Below are 21,536 nucleotides of genomic sequence, written 5' to 3'. Positions count from 1 at the left end.
CCCCCAGGGTAAACGTGCAAATTGGCACTGTCACTTTTGTTTCTTAAGGTATCCTCTAACTACCTACTCGCCAATTTTCATGAAAACGATGAAAGTTCAACGAAATTGGAGATGAAAACATTCAGTGACTGCACTGCAGAAGATTTTAGAAAAAGAAAAGAACTATAACAAAATATGTATGTATATTGGAGATGATTTAGAAGATCAAAACGAGAGTCGGCCGGTATTTGTGTATAATCACACTTCAACCAGTGTGATACTCAAAAACAAACTCTGGCCTATGGTGTCCCTCAAGGCTCGGTTTTGGCAGTGAACACTGTTTTATTTGCTGATGACACTACTTTCTATGCAAGCTATCACCCTTCTGAATTCGACACCTTTGATTACCAAACATCTGAAAAAAAACTTATTTGATTGGTTTTTAACTAACCGTCTCTCTTTGAACAACTCAAAATCATAAAGTGTTTATTTTACTTTAAGAAATGACATTGGTATTGTAAACATTGCTCTACCACAATGTGCAACTGAGGCGAAGTTTCTGGGGGTACATTTATGTGCAAGATTAACCTGGGAACAACATATAGTTAATCTATCGAAAAAGCTTTCCCGAGAACTTTTCCTTTTCAGGAACCTTCTACAAGTGACTTCCAGGGAAACTATTTTAACAGCTTATCATAGCAATTTCCATTCTCATCTTACATAATATGCTATTCTCTCCTGGGGGTCACTCTTGTCATATTGATAAAGTGTTTGGGCAACAAAGAAAGTGTGTTCGTATTATCTCTGGGCTCGGTTATAGAGCAGATTGTAGAAAACTCCTTTTGAACTTTTAAAATTTTAACTTGAGTTTCCGTATATAATATCTAGTGTTTGTTGCACATTAAACAAAATCTTAGCTAATATAATGTGCATGAAGATTTTCACAATTATCCTACCAGATTCAACAATAATCTTTTACCAGAATTTGGTCGACTTGAGAGATCCAGAAATGGTTCAAGGTATTTAGCCATAAAATTTTACAATATACTGCCAGCTAGAATAAAATTAAGTTACCTTATAGTGAATGCCTTTTTTTCGTTTGAGGAGTATTTTACTCCCAATTTTAATTTGCTGTGATTGTTAACTGTATTTTATATTTATATTTGTGTGTAGGTATACAGGGTGTCCCGAAAAGATTGGTCATAAATTATACCACAGATTCTGGGGTCAAGAATAGGTTCATTGAACCTCACTTACCTATGTACAATAGTGCACACAAAAAAAGTTACAGCTTTGAAGTTACAAAATTAAAATATTTTTTTTTCATATATCGAAAACTCTTAGAGATTTTTCATTGAAAATGGACATGTGGCATTCTTATGGCAGCAGCATCTTAAATAAAAATTAAAGTAAAATTTGTGTACCCCATAAAAATTTTATGGTGGTTTTGTTCCCTTAAACCCCCCAAACTTTTGTGTACGTTCCAATTTAATTATTAGTGTGGCACCATTAGTTAAACACACTGTTTTTAAAACATTTTTGCCTCTTAGGACTTTTTCGATAAGCCAGTGTTTATCGAGATATTTTGAATATTTATCGAATCCACCACATATTTGTATATGGTTAAGTACGATTATAGAGACCTGTTAATATGAAAATGTATTTATAATTTACATTTTTAGGTATATTTTGAAAAAGAAGCCACATCTCGATAAAAGGTGACTTATCAAAAAAAGACTAAGAGGCAAAAAAGTTTTAAAAACACTGTGTTTAACTAATGGTACCACAATAATAGTTTAATTGGAACGTACACAAACATTTGGGGGGTTTAAAGGAACAAAACTCCCATAAAATTTTTATGTAAATATATTAAAATATAAGTCGCATCTCGATAAAAACTCGCTTATCGAAAAAATACTAAGAGGCAAAAAAGTTTTAAAAACGTTGTGTTTAATTAATGGTACCACAAAAATGAATTAATTGGAACGTACACAAAAGTTTTAGGGGGGTTTAAGGGATCAAAACCCCCATTAAATTTTTATGGGGTGGACAAATCTCACTATAATTTTGTTTTAAGATGATCCTGCCATAAGAATGATACATGTCCATTTTCAATAAAAAATCTTTAACAGTTTCGATATATTGAAAAATATCGATTTTCATTTTGTAACTTCAAAGGGGTGTAACTTTTTTTATGAGCACATTTGTACTAAGGTAAGTTCGGTTCAATTGAACTATTTTTGACTCCAGAATGTGTGGTATAATTTATGACCAATCTTTTCGGGACACCCTGAATATTGACATTTTTGTATTTATACAGAGTCTGTAATTTGGAATAAATTCAATATCTCAAATACTAACTGTTTTTTTGAAAAATACTCGGACCCGTCGATTATTATTTCAAATTGTCCTTTTTGGCATACAATAATAATGTATACAGGGTGTCCCAGTTTAGATATATTATGGCGTCATCGTTGATTTTCTTAAATGGCAACACTGTCATTTTGATAGCTATTTTGATAGGGTGTGTAAAGTTAAACACAACTGCAAAATATCAAATTTTTATTCTTTACCATTTACAAGATAATAGAAAATAAAAAGTTATATCTGTAATTTGGAATAAATTCAATAATTAAAATACTAATTGTTTTTATAAAAAATGCTCAGACCCGTCGATTAGTATTTTAAATTGTCATTTTTGAGATACAATAATAATGTATACAGGGTGTCCCAATTTAGAGATATGACGTCATTGTTGATTTTCTTTAATGGCAACACTACATTTTGATAGCTATTTTGATAGCGTGTGTAAAGTTATACACAACTACAAAGTTTCAAATTTTTATTCCCTACCATTTACGAGATAATAAAAAATAACAATGTTATGAAAAACAAGTAATCAAATAATAATTGAATTTAATTATTTCAATTAATCAAATGCTCATAACGTTGCCCATTGACAATTTGACAATAATTGAGGGCAACATTATTAGTACATATTTGCTTAATTGAAATAATTAAATTTAATTATTATTTGATTACTTGTTTTTCATAACTTTGTTATTTTTTATTCTCTTGTAAATGGCAGGTAATAAAAATTTGACATTTTGCAGTTGTGTATAACTTTACACACGCTATCAAAATAGCTATCAAAATGACAGTGTTGCCATTTAAGAAAATCAACGATGACGTCATATCTCTAAGTTGGGACACCCTGTATACATTATTATTGTATGTCAAAAAGGACAATTTGAAATACTAATCGACGGGTCTTGGCATTTTTCAAAAAAAAAACAATTAGTATTTGAGATATTGAATTTATTCCAAATTACAGACTCTCTCTGTATATATTTGACTTGTAAAATATACTTTTGTATTATTATCAATAAACTATCAAAAAAAAAAAATTAAATTAACAAATATCAGTAACTTCTCTATTTCCATATAATAAACTATTTTTCTTTATTTTAGGTCATATTGGATACACTTTATGTAGTTAGTCGCACCATTATATTTGTTTATTATGTAGAAACAGATCCAGATTATCCTTTAAATGCATTTTCCCTGGCTCAGATCATTTCTGGAGTGATTTTATGTCTTGCTTATTACTGTTTCTTTGTTTGGTACATTCCAGCTTTAAATAAAGTCAAGGAAAGAAAACAACAAGAAAGTAAAGAAAAAAGTGAAAGTAAAGAGGTTAAAACTATATTTTCTGATATGGCAGATTTTCCATTCACTTCCTTTTGGCAGCTATTTCCAGGAATTATGGATAATACGGTAATTTTAACATTTTTTAAAAACTTTCCATATGAGGAGAGGGTATATGGTTTGAAATCAACATTTCAAGCACATTTTTGTGATTTTATAATAGCAAATTATATACTACGCAAGTAGCAAGTATATAATAGGGAACTTGCATAAAATTTTAAATTCGAAAATAATGGTATAAATCACAACAGAACATAATTTAGAACCTGTATCAAAAATAAAAAAGTTTTGTTTGTCTTTCGTTTGGCCCCTAAAGACGACTAAAAATTCAACTTATACCAGCCACCCCAAAACGCGTCGTGACGTCACTGGGTTGTATGTTTACATTCTACACCAATTGTATATATAATTTTGGATTAGACATTATAAACGCCAGTAGAAAATACAGTTATGTGACGTTACAAATGTTTTTGATCGTTTGAACTATTCATAGAAAATTTGTACTTTTACAAAATGGTTTTATTTTCAATAGTAAACCTTCTTTCCTTTCCTTCAAAAACTGTATCAAACTGCAATCTCAACAAACTGGTATATTTTATTACAGTGACATACGATAAATGTCATTAGAATATAAATATTTTTCCTCTATTCCCGACGACGATCTAGCTAAATACCCAAGTAGGTGGAGGCCAATAAACTAAAGAAGAAGAAGAAGAAGAAGAATATACGTAAATATAACCATAAACTGAACCACATAGTCAAACTCTGTGACGTCACGGGTCGTTTGAACTATTTTAAGAAGAAGACTTTAAATTTGTACTTCTAAGTTATTATGAGTTTTTGAATCGTGAAATTTTGGAAATCTCGTTTTTATACAAAACTGAACATTATTATGTAATAAAAAAAATGTGCAAGTTCCCTATTATACGAATGCCAAAAAAATTAGAGAGAAATTGGAAAAAAAAGATGACGTCCAAAGAAAGCTGGAAATATATTTCGTAGTACAGCGAAGATATTACAACCTAAATCGTGTTTAAATAGTTAGCTTTTAGTTATTAATAAATTGTACAATTTTAATTTCTTTTAGGAAAACATGTTAGATACAAAATTATGTCTCTTAACAGTTAGTTTTCTTAAACAATCTGTAGTTAAGCAAGTATTAACTGAAGGTGAAAGATATGTTATGACAATATCTCCCGTACTGACTTTCAGCCAACAATCTATGTATGATATTGTTAATAATCTGGGAAGTTTGGCTGCTAGGTAAGTAGAATAAAATAAGTAAATATGTAGGTATGATTACACATTCCTAACTAAGAAAATACATGATTATTTCAAACAGTATTGCTGTAGTATAGTTGTCATCATCATCAACAATCAGCCATTCTCGTCCACTGCTGAACATAGGCCTCCCTCAGTTCTTTCCAGTGTTCTCTTTCTCTACACTGGGCCGCTTGTAGACAGGGACTCGATTTTTGACCCTTCGCTTCGTTATCGAACGTATTCGCTTCGTATATGTTTAGTATACGTAGCGAATACGTTCGATAACGAAGCGAAGGGCCAAAAATAGAGGCCCAGTTTCGCTTCTTCTTCTTCTTCTTTTGGCATCATAGCCCTGCATGGGTCTTTGCCTGTCTGGCTATGTCCTTCCATTCAGATCTCTCTTGGGCCCTTCTCCTCCATTGTCTTATATTCATGGTTTTCAGGTCGTCTTCCACGTTATCCAACCATCTCGTCCTGGGCCTTCCCTTTTTCCGCCTTCTTACCGGTTTCCACTGTAACATCTTCTTTGTCGTCTTCGTGTCTTCTTGTCGCTGAACCTGTCCCAGCCATGACAGTCTTTGACTTTTCACAAATCTTACAATGTCATACCCTTCATTCAGATCATTAACCTCGTCATTTCTCCTGATTCTCCATTGCCGTCTTCCTCTTGCACCGGGCCATATACCTTTCTCTCGAATATCCTGAGTTGGGCTTCATCTTTTTTAGTCATTACCCAGGTTTCACAACCATAGGTTACTACGGGTCTAATCAATGTTCTGTAGATAGTCATTTTGGTTCTTTTGTCTAATAATTTCGACGTCATCAATCTTTTATTAGCATAGTATGTACGATTTCCACTGGAAATACGTGCATTAATTTCACTATTTACGGAATTCTTCTGATTGATTTCTGTGCCCAGATATGTGAAGGCATCCACACGTTCAATAGTATAGTTGTCTATTGTTATATTATTTTCATTCTCAGGAGTTCTTTTGATGGTCATGTATTTAGTTTTTGTTTCATTTATTTTAAGCCAACTTTTTTGTGCTTCAGGATCAATTTCCTTAAACGTTTCCCTTAGTCTTGTCTTGCTTCTACTGATAATGGCGACATCGTCCGCATATGCAGTAATTTGTACTAATTTGGTGTTTATATTGCCGGTTACATTGGTTTTTCTGATGACTGCTTCAAGAACTAGGTTGAACAGCATGGTTGAAAGTGCTTCTCCCTGTCTCACCCCCATGTTGATGTCAAACAGGGGTGACAGTTCTCCATCTAGTCTAACTGCGGCTTTTGAACCCTGCAACGTCATTTTTATGAGGCTGATATATTTTTTTGATATACCTAGATTTCGGAGGTCTTCCAGCATTTTGTCTCTTTTCACACTATCAAAAGCTTGTCTAAAGTCTATATACATATTATATAGTTCTATGTCGTATTCATAAGCTTTCTCTTGTAATTGTTGTAAGTATGAATATGTTGTCTGTAGTGGCTCTATTTGGTCTGAATTCATTTTGATAATCACCAATTATATTTTCGGAGTATTCTGACAATCTAGTGTAGATAATGCCAGAAAGGATTTTGTATATTACATTTAGCAAGTAATTGGTCTGTAATTCTGGCATTCCCTCTTATCTCCTTTTTTATATATTGGCTGTATAAGACCAACTGCCCGGCTCCGGCATTTGCTCCTTGGTTCATACCAACTTTATCAGGTAATGGATTCTTCTCCAGAGTTCGGGTCCTCCATATTTCAACAATTTTGCCGAAACCCCGTCCGTTCCTCGCGCTTTACTGTTTTTTAGTTTCTTTATTTGAACTACTTCTTCATAACTCGGATTTTCAATGTGCTGCTCCGCCGTAAAATACATATATTGTCTCGTTTTGATAATTTCCATTGTCTGCATTTAGGTTTTCCTCAAAGTATTCTTTCCATCTCATTATAATTTTTTGTTTCTCTGTCAGTAGTTCTCCGTCCTTGTCTTTGCATATTGTCAGTTTTGGTCTAAATGTCTATGTGCGTTCTTTTATTCTTTTATAGAATTTTCTGCTCCCGTGTCTGTTGTTATAGTCTAGGATTTCTTGTACTTGTTTTTTCAAAGCCTCTCTTTTTTTTCTTCTGCATATTCTAGTCGCTTGTATTCGCTTTTCGTTATAAATTTCTCTGCTATTTCTTGTGTTTCTTTGAAGTTGATTAAGCCTAGCTTGCCTTTTTTCCTCTACTGCAGTTCTGCATTCATCATCATACCATTCCGCATTTCTTTGCCTTTTGGCTTTTCCGACAGTTTCCTCTGCAGATTCCGTTATTATTCTTTTTAATTGTCTCCATTCTTCCTCTGCAGTATCTTCCTCTCTGATTCCGTTGAGTTTTATTTGGAGAGTATTTTGATATTCTTGTGTCTTTGTTTGACTTTTGAATCCTTCAACATTCCATTTTTTAATTTGGCTATTTTTCCCTTTTGCCACTGTTGCGATTTTCTGTCGCAATTTTGCCCCCACAAGATAGTGATCTGAGTCAGAGTTCGCCCCGCGATACGTTCTGACATTAGTTATGTCTGTTGCCCATCTTTTTGAGATGAGGATGTGGTCAATTTGATTGGCTTCATTGGTTCCAGGTATTTTCCATGTTCCTTTATGGATATCTTTTCTCTGGAAGTTAGTGCTGACAACTACATAATTATTTGCTGTTGTAAATTGTGCAACCCTAAGTCCATTTTGACTGGTTTCATTATGCAAACTATTTTTCCCAAATATGTTTACGAGAGTTTCTTCTTTCCCCAGCTTAGCATTAAAGTCGCCAAATGTTATAACAGCCACTCTACTCTTTTTATATCGTCGGTCCATCTAGACGGTGCACAGTGGTGAATTTTGCAGAAAACCTGGCCAAAATGCAAAAATTTAAGTTTATATATTCCGAGAAAGGTTTCTGAGGATCATAAACGGCCATTGAGGGTAGAACAATACAAGCATATCACATATTTTTATTACTGTAAAGTTGGGATTGAACGAAAGCGGACCTAATAAAATTAAAGTGTGTTATACAATTGAGGCATTGTTAGGTTTTCGTTTAAAACTATAGACGTGCATTATTTTGTTATTTTATAGTGGATGCTATTTCTGGAGGTAAGTGGAGTATTTCAATATACTTTTTAGATTCTTTTTCCTAACATAAACTTTATTTACAACATATTTACAAAATGATGGCAAGAATGTTCAATCGTTTTCTGTTTACCAAGTTTTAAAATGGGAAAAGTAAAAAAGTCAGCTTTGGTCAGCAAAGATTTTTTGCTTAATAAATAACTCAATATGTATATAAATATTCCTTAAGAAATCATCTGCAACAAGTTGCAAACTTAGCGGAATTCTTCATTTTAAAAAACTGTAACATGCTGGAGAATTTCTACATTAAGAGTTATGGTCAGTTAATAAAGTAAGAACAAAATATGAAGCAGCTGATTTAGTAAATTTACAGTTTTTTTGTACACAAGAAACGCCGTTTTTTGTTCATTTTTGTGCTTTCTTCTTCTTTTTTTTAATCTTTAAGTCCTTTTACCTTTATGTATGGGTCTATCTTTTTTGCTTTCTTATTTTTATACTTTTTAATAATTTTGGCCGTGTAAGTCAAAAAATTTTGCCTTTTTTTAAATAAAATGCATAAACGATACTTTATATTAAAAAGTCAAAAATAGGAAGGTCAACTCTTAATACATCTTAATTGTTTTGTAAATGGATCCGATTAATTCTAATTATTACCTACCAATGTGTGGCTTCTTAACACAAAGTTTCGTTTATGCATTTCATTTTTAAAAAATTAAAATTTTTGACTCACACGACCAAAATTATTAAAAAATATAAAAGTAAGGAAGCAAAAACATAGGATTATACATAAGAGTAAAGGGACTTAAAGATTAAGAAAAAGAAGAAGAAAGCTAAAAAATAACAAAAAACGGCGGCTCTTGTGTAAAAAAAACTGTAAATTTACTGGATCAGATGCTTCATATTTTGTTCTTACTTTATTAACTGACCATATAACATTAAAGTCTCTTAATGTACAAATTCTCCAGCATGTTATATTTTTTTAAAATGAAAAATTCCGCTAAGGATGCACCTGGCTGCAGATAATTTTTTGAGGCATATTTATATACATTTTGAACTATTTATTAAAAAAATATCGTGTGTGTGTGTGTGTGTGTGTGTGTGTGTGTGTGTGTGTGTGTGTGTGTGTGTGTGTGTGTGTGTGTGTGTGTGTGTGTGTGTGTGTGTGTGTGTGTGTGTGTGTGTGTGTGTGTGTGTGTGTGTGTGTGTGTGTGTGTGTGTGTGTGTGTGTGTGTGTGTGTGTGTGTGTGTGTGTGTGTGTGTGTGTGTGTGTGTGTGTGTGTGTGTGTGTGTGTGTGTGTGTGTGTGTGTGTGTGTGTGTGTGTGTGTGTGTGTGTGTGTGTGTGTGTGTGTGTGTGTGTGTGTGTGTGTGTGTGTGTGTGTGTGTGTGTGTGTGTGTGTGTGTGTGTGTGTGTGTGTGTGTGTGTGTGTGTGTGTGTGTGTGTGTGTGTGTGTGTGTGTGTGTGTGTGTGTGTGTGTGTGTGTGTGTGTGTGTGTGTGTGTGTGTGTGTGTGTGTGTGTGTGTGTGTGTGTGTGTGTGTGTGTGTGTGTGTGTGTGTGTGTGTGTGTGTGTGTGTGTGTGTGTGTGTGTGTGTGTGTGTGTGTGTGTGTGTGTGTGTGTGTGTGTGTGTGTGTGTGTGTGTGTGTGTGTGTGTGTGTGTGTGTGTGTGTGTGTGTGTGTGTGTGTGTGTGTGTGTGTGTGTGTGTGTGTGTGTGTGTGTGTGTGTGTGTGTGTGTGTGTGTGTGTGTGTGTGTGTGTGTGTGTGTGTGTGTGTGTGTGTGTGTGTGTGTGTGTGTGTGTGTGTGTGTGTGTGTGTGTGTGTGTGTGTGTGTGTGTGTGTGTGTGTGTGTGTGTGTGTGTGTGTGTGTGTGTGTGTGTGTGTGTGTGTGTGTGTGTGTGTGTGTGTGTGTGTGTGTGTGTGTGTGTGTGTGTGTGTGTGTGTGTGTGTGTGTGTGTGTGTGTGTGTGTGTGTGTGTGTGTGTGTGTGTGTGTGTGTGTGTGTGTGTGTGTGTGTGTGTGTGTGTGTGTGTGTGTGTGTGTGTGTGTGTGTGTGTGTGTGTGTGTGTGTGTGTGTGTGTGTGTGTGTGTGTGTGTGTGTGTGTGTGTGTGTGTGTGTGTGTGTGTGTGTGTGTGTGTGTGTGTGTGTGTGTGTGTGTGTGTGTGTGTGTGTGTGTGTGTGTGTGTGTGTGTGTGTGTGTGTGTGTGTGTGTGTGTGTGTGTGTGTGTGTGTGTGTGTGTGTGTGTGTGTGTGTGTGTGTGTGTGTGTGTGTGTGTGTGTGTGTGTGTGTGTGTGTGTGTGTGTGTGTGTGTGTGTGTGTGTGTGTGTGTGTGTGTGTGTGTGTGTGTGTGTGTGTGTGTGTGTGTGTGTGTGTGTGTGTGTGTGTGTGTGTGTGTGTGTGTGTGTGTGTGTGTGTGTGTGTGTGTGTGTGTGTGTGTGTGTGTGTGTGTGTGTGTGTGTGTGTGTGTGTGTGTGTGTGTGTGTGTGGGTGTGGGTGTGGGTGTGTGTGTGGTGTGTGTGTGTGTGTGTGTGTGTGTGTGTGTGTGTGTGTGTGTGTGTGTGTGTGTGTGTGTGTGTGGGTGTGGGTGTGGGTGTGGGTGTGGGTGTGGGTGTGGGTGTGGGTGTGGGTGTGGGTGTGGGTGTGGGTGTGGGTGTGGGTGTGGGTGTGGGTGTGGGTGTGGGTGTGGGTGTGGGTGTGGGTGTGGGTGTGGGTGTGGGTGTGGGTGTGGGTGTGGGTGTGGGTGTGGGTGTGGGTGTGGGTGTGGGTGTGGGTGTGGGTGTGGGTGTGGGTGTGGGTGTGGGTGTGGGTGTGGGTGTGGGTGTGGGTGTGGGTGTGGGTGTGGGTGTGGGTGTGGGTGTGGGTGTGGGTGTGGGTGTGGGTGTGGGTGTGGGTGTGGGTGTGGGTGTGGGTGTGGGTGTGGGTGTGGGTGTGGGTGTGGGTGTGGGTGTGGGTGTGGGTGTGGGTGTGGGTGTGGGTGTGGGTGTGGGTGTGGGTGTGGGTGTGGGTGTGGGTGTGGGTGTGGGTGTGGGTGTGGGTGTGGGTGTGGGTGTGGGTGTGGGTGTGGGTGTGGGTGTGGGTGTGGGTGTGGGTGTGGGTGTGGGTGTGGGTGTGGGTGTGGGTGTGGGTGTGGGTGTGGGTGTGGGTGTGGGTGTGGGTGTGGGTGTGGGTGTGGGTGTGGGTGTGGGTGTGGGTGTGGGTGTGGGTGTGGGTGTGGGTGTGGGTGTGGGTGTGGGTGTGGGTGTGGGTGTGGGTGTGGGTGTGGGTGTGGGTGTGGGTGTGGGTGTGGGTGTGGGTGTGGGTGTGGGTGTGGGTGTGGGTGTGGGTGTGGGTGTGGGTGTGGGTGTGGGTGTGGGTGTGGGTGTGGGTGTGGGTGTGGGTGTGTGTGTGTTATATTCCCACCTATCTGACTCAAATTGTTTTTTTCAAGTAGTTTATGAGTAATTTAAATATTTCCATTTTATGACAACTTAGTATATATTCTATACTAATTGGAAAATGAACTTGTGTTTGTCGTAAATTGTAATACAATTGATTTATATATCTCTTGTTAATTTTGCATTCAAAGAAAATATGGTTCAAATCTCTAATCGAAACATTATCACAAAAACAGACTGATGAATTAACTATTCCTAATTTGTACAGATGTGCCTCATATTTTCCGTGTCGAGTTTTTAATCTGACGATAGTAGAAATATCTTGCTTTGGCAGGTTATACTTAAATATGTATTCAGGTGGCGGAGGAAGTTCTTGATGTAAAGAAAAATATAAAATTTTTGATATGCTTGAAATATTTTTCCATTGTTTTTTCCATATTTTATTTATTCTATCTTTGACGTCATTTATTGCATCTGTCGATAAGATCTGAGTTAGGATCTCACCATTTTTTATTGCATCTTTGGCCAACTCATCCACTTTCTCATTACCCAGTATACCGGCATGCCCTTTTGCCCATATAAATACTACTTCCACTTTAGACAAATTATTTTTTATACTACATAAAATTTTTGATTTGTATGAATTAAAATCAGTGCTATCACAGCTTTTTCAATATTATTCTCTTTGATCCATTCTAGAGCTTTTTCGATGGCTATAATCTCAGCTGTAAAAATACTACTAATACTAGATAATTTATAATTATTATGTTGATGGGTATTTTGCACATACATAGCACATCCTACTCCTGTTTGATTTTTAGAACCATCTGTGTAAATTACTGTATAATCCACACTATGAATTCTACACTATGCAATTCACATGCATAGTGTAGAATTCCTTCCCTGTCGTCTTCACTGCAGCATCCATTTGACTTGCAAATTGTAGAAGTCTTGGAGGTGTCACCAGGAAAGTGTACCAATAAGTTTTCAATTTAAAAATCTTTTAGTAATATTTTTAATATTTTCAATATTAATAATTTACTATTAGGATTGAAAACTACTTCGTCTTTCAATGCCAGATGGCGCTAGCCACCTACTATCATCACTTAGTTGCAATGGGTGGGAAAACCTCTCGATACGAATCAGTTAAAATATGGAGAACAGTGCCTACGTTCCTTCCGATGAAGGCTCCAATAAGAGCCGAACATCGCGGTTCAAGGGACTGGACTGCACTCCGTATTCTAATTGAAAAGTAAGATTGTTTTGCCTTCGCATTGCAACTGAATAAAAATGGTATACATTTTTATTTTATAGTCGTATTACTCCGTAGAGTAACTAGGTGCATTTTTCCGTTGGAACTTTACCAGCTGCAGACGGGGGATGTGAATTGCATAGTGTAGAATTCCTTCCTTCTCGTCTTCACTGCAGCATCCATTTGACTTGCAAATTGTAGAAGTCTTGGAGGTGTCACCAGGAAAGTGGACCAATAAGTTTTCAATTTAAAAATCTTTTAGTAATATTTTTAATATTTTCAATATTAATAATTTACTATTAGGATTGAAAATTACTTCGTCTTAAATTTTTTACATTTTGGCCAGGTTTTCGGCGAAATTCACCACTGTTGTCATCGGCTTCTTTTATAGTTTCTGGGCCTCCATTCCATGATTTGTCTTGTCCACCGTCCATCTTGTATACTAGCTAAGTGCTCTGCCCAGTTCCACTTAAGCGTCGTGATTCTTTCGCTGACGTCTTAAACTCCTGATCTTTGGCTGATTTGTTGGTTTGTTTTGTGGTCTCGAAGGCCTACGTTCAGTATTGCACGTTCCATGGTTCGTGGTGTAACTCTGGAATTTATTTTTTTAGTCTTTCATATATTTTAACATATCATTGTTTTAGGTTCATTTTTAGACCAATAGAAGAATCTGCGTATTTTTATTTTACCCAGATGATAAAAAGGGATGTGATTCTGAAGAATCAAAAAGAAGTAAGTAACGATTTTATAGTTATTTTTCAATGGCAAATCAAATTTATTATTTATTTATTAAGCTCAACAGGCCTTGAAGACCTAGGGCTGAAAGATTTAATTTTTTTCTTACAATTACTATTACATTATACAGAGAAGGGCTAAATTATGGAATAAATTAATTTTCTCTAAAATGGACGACTTTGGAGAAAAATCCCGAAACAGGTCGATTTTGATTTTTAAATTAAAATTTTTTGGCATATATTTCAGACTAGTGACGTCATTAATCTGGGCGTGATGACGTAATCGATGATTTTTTTAAATGAGAATAGGTGCCGTGTGGCACCTCATTTGAAAGGGTGTTCAATTCTCTATTCAATAATATAAACATTAATATCATTATTTATACAGGGTGGCCAAAAAATAAATTTTTGAATTAAATTAATTGACGAAAAAAGAAGAATGTATGCAATTTATTTAACTCAAAATACATTCTATCACTTTCAGAAAATAGGAAATAATGTTTATTTGGCAAATAAACATTGCTTTTCGCTTAAATTAAATGTTCAAACTGCCAAGTGGTAGGTGGGAGGCTGTTTGTGATTTAATTTAAGCGAAAAGAAATGTTTATTTGTGAAATAAGCATTTTTTTCTATTTACTGACAGCAATACAATGTATTTTTAGTTAAATAAATTACATACATTCTTCTTTTTGCGTCAATTAATTTAATTCAAAAATTATTTTTTTGGTCACCCTCTATAAATAATGATATTATTATTTATATTACTGAATAGAGAATTGAACACAGTTTCAAATTTGGTGCCACACGACCCCTATTCCCATTTAAAAAAATCATTGATTACGTCATCACGCCCAGATGGATGACGTCACTAGTATGAAATATATGCATAAAAATTGTAATTTAAAAATAAAAATCGACCTGTTTCGCGATTTTTCTCCAAAGTGGTCCATTTTAGATAAAATTAATATATTCCATAATTTAGCCCCTCTCTTTATATTTATAACACTATATATCCTATACTACTATACTATATATACAATATTACATTCATTTATATAAAACACTTAATATTCCTTATAGTCTTTCCATACATTTCTTGACTACTTCCTTCCATTGTTTTCTGTCCAAAGCTTTTTCTTTCCAGCTCACAATATTACTCTTTTGTAAGTCTTCATATACGCTCTCTTTCCATCTCCTTCTTGGTCTACCTATTCTTCTTTTTTGGATTGGCTTACGTGATAGTACCATTTTTGGCATTCTTTCCCTTCCCATTCTTTCAATGTGTTCTAAATATCGGATTCTCTGTGCTTTAATTGCCGTCGTTATTTTTGGTTCGTTATATAGTTCTTCAAGTTCCTTATTATTTCTTCTTCTCCATTGACCATCTATTTTCACGCCTCCATATATTGCTCTTTGTATTTTTCTTTCCCATTTTTTCTAAAAGGTCTGTTTCACATGCATATGTAGCTGTATTTCTGATAACGGTTTTGTAGATTCTTATTTTTGTTTTTCTTGAGACATATTTGGATTTCATTAATGATCGCAATACCCCATACTTTTTGTTTCCTTTTGCTATTATTGCTTTTATCTCCCCTTCCCCATGTCCCTTTTCATCTATTTTTACACCCAGATAAATAAATTCTGAAACTCTTTTAAACGAGCATGAATTTTCTCCTTCTACCTCCAATGTGAAATTGTCCTCTTTTTCTTTATCTGTTTCTCCCATTATCATGTATTTTGTCTTTTCCTTATTTATGAGGAGACCAAACCTTTTTGCTTCTTTTATTATATTTCTCATTAATTTTTTTAGCTCTGTCTTACTTGTCGTTAATAGTGTTAGATCGTCTGCGAATGCTATATATTGATGGCCATTTTTAAAAATCGTTTCCTGTGTGTTTATTTTACTTTTTCTAATTATTCCTTCCAGTATTACATTAAAAAGAGTCGTTGACAGTGGGTCTCCTTGTCTTAAACCTTCCTTTGTTTCAAAATTATTTGATTTATGCCCCTTCCACGCTATTTCGTTTGTGGTGTTATCCATAGTCATTTATACCATCCTGACGATTTTACTTGGTAGGCCCATCTCTTACATTAATTCGTATATCTGTTGCCGCTTTACCGTATCGTAGGCCTGTTTAAAGTCGACGAACAGAACATGTACTGCTATTTTATGTTCGTAGCACGTAGTCTGAATTTCTTTTAATGCAGATATTTGGTCTGTCGTCGACCTATTGCCTCGGAATCCTTTCTGATATTCGCCCAATATCTTTTCCGTGTATTTATTTAGCTTTTTTCTTATGATGTTTGTCAAGATTTTGTAAACGACTTCTAGCAGCGCGATACCTCTATAATTTTCACATCTCATTGTGTCACCTTTTTTATGTATGGGGCATATCCTTGCTATGGCCCACTCTCCTGGCATTCTTTCTGTTTCCCATATGCTTTTTATCAGGTTATGTGTTTCTTTGTGTAGTCTTTTTCCTCCTGCCTTTATCATTTCCGCCGATATTTCTGTTATTCCTGGGCTTTTATTGTTTTTTAGTCCTCTTATTTCATTTTCTATTTCTTCCCTCTTAGGTGTTTCTATTACTAATATGGTCATCGTCAATTTCCTGAATTGTTCCCCTTTCTTCTTCGTTTTTGTTTAGAAGATGTGTAAAGTAAGTTTGCCAATTTCTCATTATTTCCCCTGGTTCATTTATTTATAACCTGAAAATTTTATTGAGCAGTTTGGAGATATTATTCAAATGAATATTTCTATACCTCGTTTTTAAACTACGAGGAGTAATTCAAATTTATCGCGCTGTAATGTTTGTTTGTAATTGTTCCAACCGCAGGTAAGTTTACTCCACTGTTATAAAATTTGAGACTATTGACATTTATGAAATTTTGACACTAGTGGCATGTCACAGGTTAATTAAGGTATATCGGCAATTTGCGGTTTTCTGCGTTATTCCTTTAATTTTTAGATTTTTAGTCTACATTTACATAAAAAAACAGTTGTTTTCAATCCATTTAATATGTGAAGTTGTTCAATACCTGACATGGCCAACTAAAAAATAAGATGAATCTGGTGATTTTTCATGCGACATTATTGTATGTGAATCTGTCTTTTTGAGTGTACTCCTCCTATACCCTCTTTTTAAACTAGGAGTAAACTCAAAAGATGGATTCACACCCAATAATGTCACTATAAAAATCACCAGATTCATCTTCTCTTTTGGTTGATCATGTCGGCTTTCGACGTTAATCCCTAAATATTATATTATAGGGGTAGGGGGGGCATAACCGGGTAGCTAAGGGAAAGTAGAGTCTATTTATATTTATTAAATGATACTTAACTATTACATGGTTTAACATAATAACTAAACAATGAATTGCGTTTAACTATATAAAAACCATCAGAAAATCAAAAACATAAAAAAATTGCATTCGCTTTTAGAGTTATGCCCCTACCCAAGGGGCAGAGCCGTATGGTAATTGGGTCACAACCGGGAAATTGGATTGTATTATATTATTGGCAATTTCCGCACACAAAGTCGTCTAAATCGTCTTCTGGCCATTCTGTGCAACCTTCGTGTGCCCAGTTATTACACATGTTTGAACATTTTATCCATCCATCAACTCTGGTGGTATGTGCATATTGCTCCTTACAGTATACGCAGAAGCTATCATCTTGTGATCTTGTAACCTCTCCTTCTCCTTCTGAACGGAACACTTGTAATTTTTTTAGTGAGTTTTTTTTGTTTTCGTTTTGATTCATAACCTTTCTTTTAACTTGTTGGATTTTGGAGGGAGTCATTTTTACTGCAATGCTGTTTTCAAGTTCCTTCTTATATGGTGACTCCGTTAGGATTGCGGTTTTTCCTCTCGTGCGTTTAGTTTTGGTTATGTTTCGAGCACCACGTGGAATCACTAATATTTCAGTTGGAGAAACAGCAAATGAAGAAATTTTGTTCTTTGTATAAAATCTATCAGCGTTAATAATAAAGTTAGACAGTTCCTTCAGGATAGTTTTTTTTAGGTGTAATTGGGCTTCCTGCTCGGGATAATCCATCATTAATATCAACTATATGATTTTCTCCAGGCCTTTGAATAAGGTTTAGTCCACTTGGTCCAGCTACAGGAGAGGGGCTTCTTACAACAGCAGGCATTTGTGGGATTGGAATATTGTTTGTCACTTTTTCCTTTTTTCCGAGGATAATTCGCTCAAACATATTCTAGATTGCTCAGCTGTAGGAGTAATGCTTCGCAAAAGTGTTGGTTGAGGTGTTGTTTGGGGTAAAATAACGTTAACTGACTGCTCTTCACGTTCTGTAGTCTCAGCCGGAGCAAAGTCAACCTCACTAAAAACATTTCTATCAAGTGGATAGATTCCTGTTTTTCTAAAACCTGAAATGGCTGTTTGGATAGTGGCTGCTCTGTTGTATGCTAGCCCAAATATTTCGGCTATTTGGTATTGTGTTACTACCCTCCCAGGATTATTTCGAAGCCAAGTTTTTACTTCTTGGCTGTAAAACTTACTTAGTGGTGCCATGAAACTTACATCCGCTGGCTGCAGTCTGTGGGTGCAGTCTGGAGGAAAGCATAGTAATATTACTCCATTATTTCGTGCACAGTCTATCAATTCGATGTTTTTAGTATGTGTAGGGTGACCATCTAAAAGAAGCAGAACTGGATCTGCATGTGACGGCTTAACATGCTTAATAAAATGTTTTAACCAATCAACAAAAATAGTTGATTGCATCCAGCCACTAGGATGACATGCAGCAACTTTTTCAGCGGGTGCACCATTCAGCAATTCAGCTTTCATTCTGACACGTGGAGAAATCAATAAAGGAGGCACGTAATGACCTGCAGCTGAGAAAGATATAACCGCAGTTATCAATTGTCCACGTTTTGCAGATGTTAAAGTTCCCACTTGTCTGCGGCCTTTCATGGCAATTACCTTAGAATGACTCTTTGGAACTGTCGTAAGACCTGTTTTATCGACATTATAAACTCTAGTTGGCCGAAACATATGATTATCACATAAACCTTGTAAAAGATCAAAGAATCTTCCACATACCACTTCATTAAATCCCATCGCTCGAGCTGCTGATGTAGGTTCTGGAGATCTTAATGATAAATCTGGGTGTCGATTAAGGAATCCCTTGAGCCAATCTAATCCACCTTTTTGATTCTCAATATTAAATTTGTTGTAGTTGATTTCGCTCGGCCAACTGGAATGCGACACGTCTTAATTCAGTAGTGGTTAGTCCAATAAGCGACTTTCCATGTGCTTGATATATTCTACTAATTCTTCTTCTTGTTCTTTAACGAAAACACATTTAAAATTACCCATTCCTAAAAGACGTCTTATTAATTTTAATCTATTTTTATTACCTTTTATTAATTCAATCTACCTTTAGCAGCAGCAGTTTCCAAAGGTACTCCAGTTCTTATCTTTTTAACCCTATCCTCCAGAGTAGACTGTGGAACGTTATAAGTAATGGCTGCCTTTTTGTAGCCCATTGTTCGAGAAATAACGTCGTTAATTGCTTTTTTTCATGTCATCTTTTGACCAATTTTGACAATATGTTTCCCGCTTATATGTACGCACCATATTATTCACAACCTACAATAAAAACCAACCCTTTAATATAAATATTTATAGATCTAAAACTTTTAACTATACATAACTAAACTACCCGGTTTTGCCCCACATGGACTGTCCGGCTGTGGCCCACAGCTCATTTTTTAAACAACCTTAAATAATAAAAAAAATATATGCGCATCTGGACAAAACCACTCTGTTTCTTGCAGCCAAATAACTGTTAAATCACTTTATGTATGCGAGATAATCATAGTATAGAGTTAAATGCATCTGTAGGTAATAATAAATAAAGACAAAATAAGATTACGTACCTTAAATTCAACTGACTCTGCAACACACTAGTAAACAAACACGCCACACAAATGCAGACTAAAAATTTAAAATTTAAAGTAATAATTCAGAAAACATAAAAAGTCGCAGATATAATTTAATTAACCTATGAATTTTAAATGCTAATAGTGTCAAAATTTCATAAATGTCAATAGTGTCAAACTTTCATAATTTAGTGGAGTAAATTTGCCTGCGGTTGGACCAATAATTACAAACAAGAATTCCGGCGCGGTAAATTTAAATTACTCCTCCTAGTTTAAAGACAGGATATAGTATAGATAAGTTCAATTTGAACAGGTAATGAATAATTGTCAAAATATAATTGGCCCATCAAGTGAGATATTATAAAAACTACTGCTGTATTTTAATTAGTGTATTAAATCTTATAAACATTAGTCAGATTTATTTCTTTCGTATATTATGTAAATTGATCTCCTGTATATGTTTGTTAACAGTGTAATGTTTAATAATTAAAAGTGCTTATTGAAAATGGCAAACAGCCTAAATGTTTAAGCAAAATCAAGTGTTTTATTTATAACAGACCGCAAACCCAGGAATTAAAAACCAGCTATTTAAATCTTATATATTTTTTAGAAAAACATTTCAGAATCTGCCGAAGTTTTGAGCCAATTGTGTAAGATAGTGGTGACTATTGGGCTTTTAGTTGTCACATTTGGCCAAGCATATAGCTACTCGTTTTTATTCTTGTATGGAGGATACAAATTAGTAGAGAATAATTTATCTGTAATACTGTTAAGGTTCCATAGTTTTGCGATAGTTCTCCTTGCTATAAATGGCGTTACTGAAGGATATGTTTTTGCCACAATGAATAATCAACAATTAGATAGGTAAGATGTTCTTTAAGTAATTTTTATGTAATAAATAATCATTTCGTTGTGAACCGAAGCAAGACCCGTCTTACTTTAGTTAGTTCAGAGAGCGCCAAAAGCACTCTAACTAATGTCAACCCTTATTGGGGTTTTCTCAGAGAGCGTATATTTGATTCTCTCCAAAAAACTAAAATTCAGGCCGCCAGCCTGGCTCCACAAACGAAATATCATAATGGCATGGATGTCGTGGCGGCATCTGCTAAATTCGAACGAAAGTTTTACTTTCAATATTAACAATATCAAAAATAAAACTTTATCAGAACTAATCTTCTGGTTACACCATTGGTTGCTTCTATAATTTGCAAGCCAACGAATCGCCGGAGCAAAGAAGGCCGAAGGAGATCTATCAAGTTGCATCTCACTACCCGCCTGTCTAGCACGGTAAAATTCCAACAAAGATTAGTTCCCAATACTCAGAATAGGAGTAGAACTAATAAAAATAATAAATAATCATTTCGTTGCGAACCGAAATAAGAGCCGTCTTACTTTAATTAGTTCAGACCAAAAGCGCTCTAACTATTTTCTACCCTTATTGGGATTTCCCAATTTTTATGTGTTGGTAAACAGAATTAATAATCCAATACTGTACTAAAGCACAGTATATAGAAATTCCACAGTAAAACCACTCCTCTGTCGGCGCTTTAATCTCAAGAAGTAATACCGGCAGTACGCAATTGGTCATTCACCAGTGGTGGATGCGGGTTTTCCCTGTTAAAATCCGTACGTTTCTATGCGACTAGCAATGCGAGAGTGGGGCAAAAGCGACTAAGAACATTGCGCGGTCGCCATGCGCGACTACAGATTTTACTTCCAATTTTTCGGAGAGTGGTTCTACTGTCCCTCTTTATACTGTGACTAAAGTATGAATAGGCGAATAGAACAGTTCTTTACAGAACGTTGAACTTGTTACGATTTTCATTGACATTTGGTTATACTTTTTTTAAATACCCTGTATAACACAAAACAAAGTGTGTAATAATAGAGTGTCCAGAGTACACTTCAGCGAAGGCGATATTCAAGATACCCAACAGCCTGAAAGAAGCACTGGTTACAAAATTCAATAAAGTTCTGTCTTTTTTAAATAATTGTAAACTGTATAACAAATTAAGATTTACTTTTTGTAAATTGTAAATAATTATGTTATCACTCATATCTTCTAAAAAGTATCCTTATTTTCTCTATTTTGTATTATAAATCTACCGCTAATAACCAAGTGGTTGATGCGGATAAAAAAAATGTGTTCTTGTAACGAGGAAGTTAAGTGGATTTTAAATTTAAACCAAAATACAGGTTGTTCCGTTAAAAAAACATCCG

The 21,536-nt window shown here is 35.5% G+C and overlaps 1 protein-coding gene across 1 annotated transcript in view; it reads left to right on the top strand.

The window, feature by feature from the left end:
- The window catches only part of LOC126881936 (protein RFT1 homolog), a 71,252-nt gene that overhangs the window by 15,637 nt on the left and 34,079 nt on the right, over nucleotides 1–21,536 (top strand). The window contains exons 4-7 of the mRNA XM_050646672.1: nucleotides 3,451–3,756; nucleotides 4,775–4,950; nucleotides 13,317–13,404; nucleotides 19,927–20,180. Of these exons, the coding sequence (XP_050502629.1) occupies nucleotides 3,451–3,756; nucleotides 4,775–4,950; nucleotides 13,317–13,404; nucleotides 19,927–20,180 (824 nt within the window). The remainder of the gene's footprint in view (nucleotides 1–3,450; nucleotides 3,757–4,774; nucleotides 4,951–13,316; nucleotides 13,405–19,926; nucleotides 20,181–21,536) is intronic.

Source organism: Diabrotica virgifera, chromosome 3 (genome assembly GCF_917563875.1).
Source record: "Diabrotica virgifera virgifera chromosome 3, PGI_DIABVI_V3a".
NCBI classification, from domain to species: domain Eukaryota; kingdom Metazoa; phylum Arthropoda; class Insecta; order Coleoptera; family Chrysomelidae; genus Diabrotica; species Diabrotica virgifera.
Note: the sequence above shows the minus strand (reverse complement) of the source record. Positions and strands in the feature narration are given on the sequence as shown.